This window comes from Crocodylus porosus, unplaced genomic scaffold (assembly GCF_001723895.1).
Source record: "Crocodylus porosus isolate Cpor-Errol unplaced genomic scaffold, CroPor_comp1, whole genome shotgun sequence".
Classification (NCBI taxonomy): Eukaryota; Metazoa; Chordata; order Crocodylia; family Crocodylidae; genus Crocodylus; species Crocodylus porosus.
The window spans coordinates 44,445,316-44,457,215 of record NW_017728906.1 but is presented as its reverse complement, the minus strand read 5'-3'; the positions used below and the strand labels follow the sequence as shown (position 1 = coordinate 44,457,215).

The following is an 11,900-nucleotide window of genomic DNA, read 5'->3' as shown; positions in this document are numbered from 1 at the left end:
TTTGGTGCAGCGCTTGTTCGGGGCAGGATCAGCCCTGCCTGAACCCTCCAGACAAGGCCAGGGAGGAGCTGGTCAAAACCTGCTCTGCAGCTCTGAGGCAGAGAGGAGACCACGCTGCCAGAGCTAAGGAGGCCACCCGCGCCCCTCACCGCAGCCTGCGCTAATCTGAGTGGGGCTCAAACCCCTTCGTGACCCCCAGAGCATCATTGGGCAGACCTAAGCAGAGTCCCAGCACAGCTGAGCATGTTCCTGAAGTGATCAGCGATCTGTCTGGTTGACATGTCCTGCTTAACCACAAGCTATCAGCTTCTTAAAGGTGCTCTCAAGATCTGTAACCTGCACATCTTACCCCATGACTGTGGTTACGTTACACCGAAACACACTTACCTTCCTGAAGTTAAAGTAAACACACCATTTCCCACTCCTCCACCAGTCCCTACCCGTGTGGATATATAGGGAAACAACTGATCTCCACTCAGAACGTGCACACCCAGGGGGTGTCCAGATAAGGTCACAAAGGTTGCCACACAGACACATTGGCATGGTTACACAAATAACCAAGTGTTTATGCATGACTTCTTTCTTTACTATTTTGTTCCTCTATTTGTAGCAGCCTGGGGTGCAGTGTTACAATGACATATGGTGGGGGGCAGACACTTCAGCACTCAATGGTTCACCATGGAGTAGGCGTGCGGCTGTCTTCCCTGGTAAAGGATGTCTGAAAACTGCAGGGGTGCAGGCACTGGTGAGGCCAAAGCCTGCCAAGTTTCAAGAAGATTGGTGGCGGGATTTGGGGGGAACTGCACCCCAAGGTGCTGACACAAAACTCTTCATGTGTGCAGGTGACACTGTGTGTGTGAATGCTAAAGCATCCGAAGCGGCTCCAGATCCAAAGCGGGATCCGAAGACTAATGCTCAGTGGCCAGGCTAGAACAGGGACGAAGTCTCCCAGAGCAGCAGCTGGGGAGAAGGTGGAGGTAGAAGCAGAAGGCACAAGCAGGGGGTAAGCTGTTTGACCTCTTTGCGCTACCTGCCCCCACTGCCTGCCCTCCTGCACTGGTGAGAGGGATGAATTCAAGATGATTCTACAATTTCGCATGGAAAATTATAACAATTACAAATTTTCCATGGATAGAACCTAATTGTTGGGTGTGGTCTGAAATTCAGGGTTGTCTTTAGATTCGACTAAATTCCAATATTATAAAAACCTAAGTCTCTGTCCGTAACGCTTCATTCGCACTCTGATTGGCTGACAGAGACAGCCAATCAGAATGCTCCAAGCATGGGGGCGTACCGCCATTATTCTGAAGCTGCACCGAGGACCAGACAGAGGGCGAGGGAGCAGAGGCCAGCAGCTCTGGCCTCGGCTCTCGCACCTCACTCCCTGCAAGTGGTGCCAAGGACCGGACACGGGGTGGGTGAGTCAAGGCCAGCCCACTCCGCTTCCTGCAAGCTGCGCAGAGGACCCGACAGGGTGGAGGAGCCAAGGCCAGCAGCATTGGCCTCAGCCCCCCCACCCATCCTTGCAAGAGGCAGAAGAGCGGCAGCATGGGGCTTTAGGTGGTGGCACTTGGTCCCAGCCCCCTCACTCTCCCGCCCCCCCTTGTTCTTGACAGGCAATTGGCTAGTACAGTAAATAAAAGCAGCAGTAATGAAAAGGTTTTCAAATGTTGTACCACAACTAACTTAACCATACCATCAGGATCACCAAAGCATTCTGACAGTCAATATATGACCAGAATCTCACTGTCTTAGATAAATAATGGAAGGGAACAATAGTTTGTCTGTACAGAAAAAGGTTTTGTACTACTATATATTCATTTTACACTTTTAGTCCAGGGGCATTAAACATATGGCCCACGGAGCCCCGCCACATGGCCACAGTGCTGCCCCTGGGTCTGATCAGACTCGCAAAGGGCAAAGCACGCACCCACAGCACATGGCTGGCCCCCAGGCTGGATTCGGTCCAGGGACGCCCTGCCCCTTCTCTAGCATACCTGATCTGGCAGCTGCTCCAGCCCATCTAGGACTCTCACTGCATGCAGCACAGACCCGAATGACCAGAGCAGTATGGTCCCGTCAGAGCAGCAGTTGCTGGAAGCGGTGACCATTCCAGCCAGAAAGTGGCACATGGTCCCTGCTCTAGCCAGTCCAGGAGCTATGCAACATGCAGTGTTTTTAAGCATTGTGGTGTGACATGGGTCCTGGACTACTTGAAGCAGGTGCTGTCACATGGCGCAGTCCCAGAGATGCTGGCACAGCAACTGTGTAAAAAATTGCTACTCCTCTGGAATGCAGGCTGCACACAGCATGGGTCCCAAACCAGTTGAAGTGGCTTCCAGATGAGGTATACTGGGGGAACAGAAGGGAAAGGTGGGGGGGGGGCATGGTGGGCTGTAAACCTAATCCAGCCTGCAGACCAGCCCTATACCGCTTACCCAGCCCCAGGGCTGGATGTGTGCAATACCCCTCGTTTAGTCTGAAACGATATAATGCAGGCAAGAATTCAGTGTGTAAATGTGTATTTTCTCAGTAGCTACTAATAATACATTTGCCAAAGGGCAGGCAGGAGGTAGAAAAGTAAACCCAACAATAGAACACAATGGCAAATAATATCTGAATCAACCTTAATGTGAGCAATGTAACAATTAATAGATTATCTTTTAATAAGGTGCACAGGAGTATCATAAGCATATGTTTTCTCTATACTCAGGATCTCAAAAAGTCATTATTAAATTATTCCTATGTTCTCTCATGTTAAGAGAGACCCAAACACACAAACTGACACCCTAAGGAACTATTAAAAAAAACCAAAAAAACAAAAAGCCAAACGCTAATATGTTGTTCTCTTACACAGTTACCTGTAATACAAGTTCTACTATTTAATAGGTGAACAATGTTAAAAAAATGTGTGTAATGAACCCATGTTCATTAACCAGTTCAATTCTCTGCAGAAGCTGTATTCCACAGCCTTTTCACTCACATATTCTATTTATATAGAACAACAGGGGTTGTCAACCGGGGGTACGTGTACCCCTGGGATACTTGGTCCGGGGTCCTAGGGGGTACGTGTGAGTGGGTGGGTAGGGACAGAGTGCCGCTGCCTCCCAGGGGCAGGGCTGGGGCAGGGCAAGGGCAGCAGTGCTCCTCTGTGGGGCAGGGAACCTCACACGCAGTGGTGGCTGCTGCCACACACCAGCCGGGTGAGTTTCCCCACCTTGCCTCTGCTCCTGGGAGGCAGTGCTGCCCCATCCCCACCCACCCGTATACTGTCCCCGCCTCCCTGCTCCGTGTCCAGCTGCGCGCTACTCCTGCCCCACTCCCCTGCTCAGCCTTGAGCTGCACACTAACCCCGCCCCCCCCGGCATCCAGCTGCCAGGAGTACTTAGACTAAAAAAAGTTGAAAACCCCTGTAGTACAACATTTACCCTAATTGTCCTTAACTTTTAGTATTCAACTTAAGTTGGATAATTTTAGAATTGAGCAAAGTTTCTGTTTTAAAAACTACATTCCAATACTTGTTGCATTAAATTAGGTAAGATAACATTTCAAAATAAGGTGAAGTCAATACAGAACCTTTCAAATATTTATTTAAAAATGGGATATATAAATGAATAAAAAAGGAGTTTAATCCAGAGATACAAACATTTTGGAAACAGGAGAGGTTAAAGAAGGGTGACTTACAATATCCAATTTTCCTGTATATTAATATACATCTCCTACGTATTTATATACATTTTATAAAAAAAATGCAGAGAACTATTTTCCACCCATGGTTCTATCTTTATTGACAGATGAACACAAATGTCTTGTTTTGATTCAAATGCAATAAAAACCAAGCTGATCAGCTTGGGTCCCATGACTTCAAGAAGGAGACGACACACCAGGCTATATTTTAGGTAGGGTATGAACAATACTTTTGCTGTCTTAAGTTTAAATATTTTCTGTACCTTTGCAGGTATCTCACTCTAACTCACAACAAACAAAGACACTATGAGGGCCACTCAGTCTCAGTGAAGCATTACTGCTTCTTTCTGTAGGTCCTCTTCTGCACAAAATGAAACTATAACATCAAGGTACAGTAAGTTGTCTTTATGAATCCACAGCTGAATGTTCCATTAGATAATCACTGTCAGACTCTTCCATCTCCTCCTCACCCACTGATGTTTCTGCTGAACGTTTCATGCCACGCTGCTGTGAAATGGCCAGAGCATATTTAATGTTATAGCGATTCCACTCACAGCTGTAACAAAACAAAAAGTAACAGAACGACAGCATTAAAAGCTAGGCTCCACGTTTTAAATATCATCAAGTATTCTATAAAGACTCCCTCAGCATTCAAAACCTCAAGTTTTTGCAGGATTATGGTTTATTTAAAAAAAAACGCACAAAACAAAACAAAAAACCCCCGAGAGACAACTATACATACAGCTTGGAAACATCCTCAAAGTGACGCTGGAGGCTCTTCTGAAGGTACTGAATCGTGGGCAGCAGTTTTCCTGACCTTAAAAGGAGAAAATGTGCAATTTACTGAGCAACCTTGAGTTACACATAAAATTCTAGAAAGCCCTTCCTGCATGATTCTTCAAATTTTAAAATATAACTATACTGTTAACCTATTTTTACATATATGAACTTTCTTAAATATTATACAATAAAAGCAATTGACTTTGCAACTTTGTGCCATATCCACAAATAATTATGTATAATTTTAAGCCAATACATCATATACACACAGTTCATCACTCCTGTTCCTTCATCATGGCTAATCAATTGCTATTCCATCCCCATCACAAATGTAAATGTCAACCATAGAAGACACTTCATTGTAAAGTTAAATTGCAGCTTTATAAGCTGATTCTTCTTGCCATAATCACAAAGATGACTCCAGATATAAGTACCTCTCTTTGGAAACGGAGATAAGAACCTGGCTTCACCTACGATCTGTCTCTAGTTTAGCAGTTAACTGAACAGAAAAATAAATGAATTTGACATTTGAGATTCGTTCACACATACCATCAGGCAATAAGGAGTTATTCTTCAAGCCACAGCAGGAAGGAAATGAACATATAATGAATTCTTCCTCCAATTTAGATGATTCAAATAGCAACTGGGAGTAGCTATCCCACTTCTAATTTGCCAAGTGTTCCAATTCCCTTAGAGAAGCAGGGCTGAATGCATCTTTTAGATATCATCTAATTGCTGCGTACTGAAATCATGGCAATGTGAACACACCAGCATCTGGCACACTTCAGCAGGAAGCATTTTCAAAAGTCTTTTTTACAGATTTTATTTACATATTACCTATAAGCTAACTGTTCACACAAAAATCTAGCTACAAATCTGGGAAAGACTCATCTGCAACTTAACTGCAAGAATCAGTCATGTCTCCCAAGCCTCTGCATATATTAAGTCACTGAAAAGTAGTTATTGAATAATTTTAAATGTCCTGTAAGTTTCAATTCAGAATCTCAAGCTGCTAAACTGTCATAGTGTTCTGAAATACCTACTGTTCTGTCCTTAATGTTCAAGTTCACTTACCTGGTTTTTAATTTCTGTCCATATAGCATGAGCAACCTCCGAGTCCAAGTAAGATAGAATTCTAAGTGACGAGATTTTTCAAAGGCAGAGGCGAGAAATTCCAGCACCTTTTCCACATACACCTCTGGTAGTGATGAGCAGACTACATCAACTGTGGGTTTGTTAGGGTTTTAAAAAAAGGTAAAATTATCAATTGGAATAATATTATCAATTGGAATACTCTCCAGCCTTCCAGGAAGTCTCCACTCTTGAGAACCTGAAAATTTTTACTACCTTTATAAGCAAGACCATCACATGTACCTCCAAAAAAGAGGGTTTGCCATAATATTTTTTCTCTCAATAAATCCTTTTCCCCTTCCCATTTTCCCCACCACTTTCATTACACTCTGTCTTTCTGCACAGACTGGCAAAATCTTGCCATTCCTTGCTTTAGAGAAAGTGGCATACTAAATCAGATTAGTTCTCTCCATCTGCCATATTGTACAGAACTCTGCTTCTCCTTCCACATATCATTTCCTCTCCTTCTTGACTTTGAACCTGAGCCATACACTCAGCATGTTATCACTCCCCTTGTGAAACAACCTTCCTCTCCCCTACCCCAGTCAAATCTGCATTTTTGACCACTGTATTCTTCTTTCTTGTCTTGCTTCCCTAATTTAAAATATCTGAATTTAAGATTCATTTTCTATATAATGTTTTTATTCAAATACTCTTCCCAACTCTTCCATCTATCCCCATGTTCCTGTGTTTGTCTAGATTTTAAACTCTGGGACAGGGAAATCATCTTTCTAAATAACTGTTTAGTAATACTAAAGCATTACACACTTTGTTATTTCTTTAGGCCAAGCTCATAGCACAGACTAGGGACTACTTGCACTCTTCCCCAAGTCCCCAGTATGCCTCCCAACCATCCTCCCATTTCAGACATTCCCAGCAATTCACAAAATCATAGTCATATTTCAGGACTATTTTATTGTTGCCTTTTATGCCTCGTGTTAGTTGCAACTAATTTTGTCTTTTTTATTTTACCTCCACATGCTTGTGCTCTTCCTTTCTAGTCATCTTAAATTATATGACCTCCCTCGCATTTTTTGTACAATTCCTTTGTGATGTTCAATTCCTTAAATAGCTCCTGTTGCCACCATGCTAACCTCTTACTTTGTTTCCTAGCTTTCTTCCAAGTCTGACACAGCCCCTGGCCCCAGCCCACAGCTACAGCCCCAGCCCAACTCCCTCCCATACCACAGGGACCTCAACCTCCACCCCACCCCCCTTGCCCCTTCCATTCCCCCACAACAGACTTACCAGCCAGTCACTGCTCTTCAAGCTGCTGGGCTGCGTATTGCAAATCAGATCGGTATCAGCTGATAATGCCTCCTTAAAAACGAGCTATCAGTACCAGCCCAAAATAATCTCTATTGGCGCACCCCTAGTGATATGGTATCTTTCAGTAACTGCCAACTCTCCAGAACTCTTTTATCCTTTTGAATAGCTTCCTAAGATATGCTGCCTACCAATTCCCTGAATTTGTTGCTTGATTTTATTCTGCTACTCCCACTCTGGTCCTCCCTCAGAGCAGTGAATGCCATACTCATCAGATTCCTCTCACTCAAATTAGAATTTCCCTATCTCTATCCTGTACAAGGGGTTTTATGCACTTGCCCATCTCCATCCTGAATTAACATACATTTCAACATGTAATAGTTTTGCTGTACTGCGAAACATTTGGTAAAACTTTAGGGAAGCGCTGCTTACCTTCATTATATGGCACCGTCTCCATAACCTCCTGAATTAGTTTTTTCTCATTCAATCGGAAGGCCATAATGATGCCCTTGGCATACTCCTTCTGATGCAGCACTTTACGTATGCTGCTGGGTGTGATGTCAATGTCCAACTCAAAAGGATCAAAGACCAGTCCAGAATCTAGAGAGTAGATGAGAAGGCCTTCCGTGGTGGTTGCTGCCCAGCTCCGTCCTAAAAGAAAAGCAGAAGTTGCTATTTAAAAAAAACCCTTGGTACATCAGGGAAGGAATCAGGGGGAAGAGGTGTTGTTAATTAACAGGAAGATTCCTTGTCATTATTGCTTGGCATGATTTGGGAAAGGTGAAAGCCCCCCTCTCTCTCTTCCCTCACTCCCTCCCCATCCCCACCCCTGCCAGAGCCCATGATCCTGACTGTGGCAAGGCGCAAGCAGAGCTCCCTCCCCCTCTGTTGGAGTCCCAGGCAGCTGACTGTAATGTAACACAGTGTGAGCGCCCCACTACTGAATGCTGCCAAAGCATGGGTACATAGGTTGGATCCAAAGGCTCCACAAACCAGATACAGCCTTCAGGCCATAAACTGGAACCCCCCTGCTCTATATGATTTTTTTTTAATTGGCTACTATGTCCGAGAGGTGCCAGCTGGATACCAGAATATACACATAACATGGGAAACAAATCCACTAACACACCAGTATAACCATTTCTGCAAGTCAACTCTAGGGGGTACTTGCATCTCATCTACTGCTCAGTCTTTCCACATGTTGCATGTGGAAAGCACCCCTCCCTTACATTACTGATAAACAACATTCCCTGTCAATACCCACCAGTAGGAGAAAAGCGGACACTTGTTACTCTTATCTCTGGTTTAAAATGCCGAGAACTCATGTCACCTGAAACAAAAGTTTAAAAGTGATTCACGAATATATCCAACTAAATAGGCACACCATAGATTCCCAATCCTTACCCTGGAGTTACTGTTATCAAATCAGTGCCAAAAAAACTGACAAAGAGAACATCAAACCATTGAGTGACAGAATTCAACATGTTTTAGTAAACATGTTTTTGAGTAAATAAACTTGAAAACTATCCTGGTATTCCCATCAATGGGAATCTTGTTTCAATGCATACAGACTCAGAGCAGAAACCTTCTACCCCACAAAGCCAGTTCAAAAAGCAAATGACAAATTACTGACACTGGGTTTAAGAGCTGAATTACCTCTCTTTACTCCAGGAAGAGCAATGGCAACACCATCTTCATCCCCAGCTCCTTCATCAATCAGTGCCATGCTGCCAAACTCAGTCATTTTTCTACGATCCAGGTACTCCTGAAAAATATTGGTATTTAATTTGCTTCAGATACAAAAATGGAGGTTGTGTTTGAGAGAAAAAAAATGAAGAACAGGATTACTCAATAATTCCTCAAACATTTGAGTGGACTAGTCCAGTTACTTAAGAATTACTACTTTGTAATTTCACCCAATAGGTGTCACTGAAACTTGCAATACTGTGGGATAATGCTCAGTCAGTGGTGACAGTGCCTGTGCCACACAACCTTACAGTACCCACTAGTCCGTGGTGGCCAATCTGTGGCACACATGCCACAGGCAGCCTTTGTCTGTGACCCACAGCAGACTAAAGAAGGGGCAAGCAGCACGGCGGTAGATCAGGCAGGGAAGAGAGAGCAGAGCAGGCAAGGGAAGGGGACCAGAACAGCACGTGGGGAGGGCACAGGGCTCAATCGGGCAGGTGTGCCTGCCAAAGGCTGGCCCCACTGCACTAGTCACTTTATGAGCAATTACTAACAGGCTTCAAAGAAAGTCTCAACCTGGAGTGCCATGAGACCCTTTGAAAAGTGCTGCAAGGTGTGAGGAGATAACTAGATAAGTAGAGGCTCATGCTTGTCCCTGCCTGGCCAATCCCCCACCCTCACTTCCTGGCTCATCTGCAAGGAGATAAACACTGTAGTATATAAATTAGTTTTTAAAATGAAGTGCCATTCAGTTCACAAAAGTTATGGAGGGGTGCCTTGAGTCCAAAAGGTTGAGAACCACAAGTCTAAGTTAACATTCTTGAAAACAGTCACTTCAATGCAAGAGAAAAGAGATTAAGAGTTTCTAGTGAGTTAGTAAGAATGATAGAAGGTATTGTAAGAATGCCGTTTTTCAAATAAACTCAACTTGAAAAGATGACTTTTATAAATTTGACTTTTAACAAAAGACCCCTTAAAACTGCAGCCCTTCTCAGACACAAACCAGTGAGCCACAAAGAAAATAGCTCAACACAAACTGTCAGCAGTTTTAAAGTTTCACATTCTTGCAATAATTAAACTTAATTGTAAATTATCCTAATTACTGGGGACTTTCAACACCAAAACATTTACAACCTGGCTGACTGGGTCTGATTTGAGTGACCCGGAGTAAAAGGTTTTTTTTCTTTTTTGGTGGTTTCACCTGGAATTGACTCCAACCAAATGAGCCCCCATGTAGGTAGGATTTGTTCATGAACATTTTATTAACTGACACTGCAAAGACGTCTTCAGTGAACAAAATCAACTGCGAGAGTCACTTGCCTCCATTGCATCCAAGGAAAGATTGCATGAGATTTCAAATTTTTTAATCAGAATTTGTTCCTTGACGTGGTAAATGCAGACAAACTTTGACAATCCGCCTGCCAAAACAGACTGGCCATCTGCTGAGTAACACAGAGTGGTAAAAGATCTGAGGGGGAAAAAAAACAAAAACAAACAAACTCAACATTTTGTTAATTTTAACCTGGCCACTCAATTTTAGCAGCAGACATAAACCCCAATACAGTGCAGAATGTAAACACAGTAAACTAATGCACTGTTAAAAGATGGAAACAGCTTCTGATTTAATATCCCAAAGGAGCTGTGTTTAATATATGGTTAACATACAAATTACTTTATTTCTGAACCCGTCAAGTATTTTACTATGAATCACAAATAGTTTAAGACAAATTACGTGGAGTAATTTACTACTTGATAGGATTGTGAAAGTTTATGTAAATCTATACAAGATTTTGAAGATGTAATGTTCTTGTTACATCTTTACTTACAAAACAGCCTTTTCAACTCAAAGACAAAACAATACGGGTGCACCAACAGAGATTTTTAGGGCCAATAGCGACAGCTGATTTTTAAGGAGGTATATCAGCTGAAGCTGATCTTTTTTACGATACCAGCCTGGCAGCTTGAAGAGCAGTGTCTAGCTGGTTGGTAAGTCTGTTGTGGTGGAAGGGGAGGGGGAAAGGAAGGGGCATGGGGGGAAGGGGGTCAGATCGAGGCCCCTGTGGTGAGGGAGGGAGTGGGACTGGGGCAGATGCTGCCCAGCCGGGGAGTGGCAGAGTACAGGACAGAGCCATAAGCAGCTCATCCAAGGGGCATGGGGAAGGAGGGGAGAGGGGGAGTACCCAGCACTGCACACACCCCAGGAGACCATAGGGAGGCACGTGCCCCCAGGACCTGCATGGGGTGGGGCACCTGCCGCTGAGGGCAGGGGCTGGGGCTGCGCCGGGCTCTTCCCAATGGGGGCTGGGCCAGGCTGCACTTGGGACAGGCAGCAGTGGTGCTGGGAGGGAGCTATGGGGTGGAGAAAGCTGTAGCCACCCCAAAATTTGCCATAGCCCCCAACCCCCTCTCCCAGCACCACCACCGCCTGCCCTGAGCACAGCACAGCACAGCCCAGTCCCCACTGGGAACAGCCCTGAGCAGCCTCAGCTCCAGCCTGCCCTGTCCCATGCAGATCCAGCCCCAGCCTGCCCCACCGCTGCTTCCACCTGGACAAGCAGTCGAAGCAGCAGCAGAAGCCACCGAATGAGTGAACGAGCAGTTTCCAGAGAAGCAGCATGCAGCAGCAGGAGCCGCCTCCTGCTGGACAAGCCATGGTTCCATCCTGCACCTGCCCTGCCCTGCCCTGGCTGGGCAGCACTTGCCCCAGCACCTGCCCACACCCTCCCTCACTGTGGAGGCCTTGATCTGCCCCCCACCCCCTACCACACCCCTTTCCTTCCCCCTCTCCCCTCCCACCGCATCAGACTTGCCAGCTGCATGCAGTTTTCCAAGCTGCCGGGCAGTACTCCTTGCCACCTAGTTGTGTGCATGCATGGGCCATTTATCGGCCAATTGATCAACCATAACAGGCCAATTTCCAATACAATTTTCTTTATATTGGTGCCAATCCAATATCAAACCAATGTATCAGTGTACCACCTCTACAAAACAATTCTCCCAGACTTTCCTGAAGGTATAGCCTGCCTTCATTTTAGACAGGCAATTTCACAAGTCCTCCAGGCTTATACCTCCTTTAGGAAAAAACCCCATCTCTGCTTAACTTTCTATTGGTACCAGGGACTTCCACAAACAGACTCGCTGGATGGGTATGTATTAACATCTGTAAGCAACAAGACAAGCAGGAGACTAATAACTACTGTAAAAGTTTCTTTCTTTCAGACTTAGCCTGCTGAATTTCAGCAGGCTCAGAAGAGCCAGAAAAGAATGATTAAATGAAGAGTGAACAGCTAATTGGAGGTCGCCACAGAAAGAGTAGTTTCAAAAAGAGCTAATGCCTCTACTTTTTT

The 11,900-nt window shown here is 44.7% G+C and overlaps 1 protein-coding gene across 1 annotated transcript in view; it reads right to left on the bottom strand.

Annotated features, from left to right (window-relative positions):
* Nucleotides 1-3,572: 3,572 nt before the first annotated feature.
* The window catches only part of PWP2 (PWP2 periodic tryptophan protein homolog (yeast)), a 28,755-nt gene continuing 20,427 nt past the window's right edge, over nucleotides 3,573-11,900 (bottom strand). The window contains exons 15-21 of the mRNA XM_019529028.1: nucleotides 9,874-10,021; nucleotides 8,521-8,629; nucleotides 8,129-8,194; nucleotides 7,297-7,515; nucleotides 5,542-5,692; nucleotides 4,430-4,504; nucleotides 3,573-4,243 (exon numbers count right to left, since the gene is read on the bottom strand). Coding sequence (XP_019384573.1) covers nucleotides 4,093-4,243; nucleotides 4,430-4,504; nucleotides 5,542-5,692; nucleotides 7,297-7,515; nucleotides 8,129-8,194; nucleotides 8,521-8,629; nucleotides 9,874-10,021 — 919 coding nt within the window. The 3' untranslated portion in view covers nucleotides 3,573-4,092. The remainder of the gene's footprint in view (nucleotides 4,244-4,429; nucleotides 4,505-5,541; nucleotides 5,693-7,296; nucleotides 7,516-8,128; nucleotides 8,195-8,520; nucleotides 8,630-9,873; nucleotides 10,022-11,900) is intronic.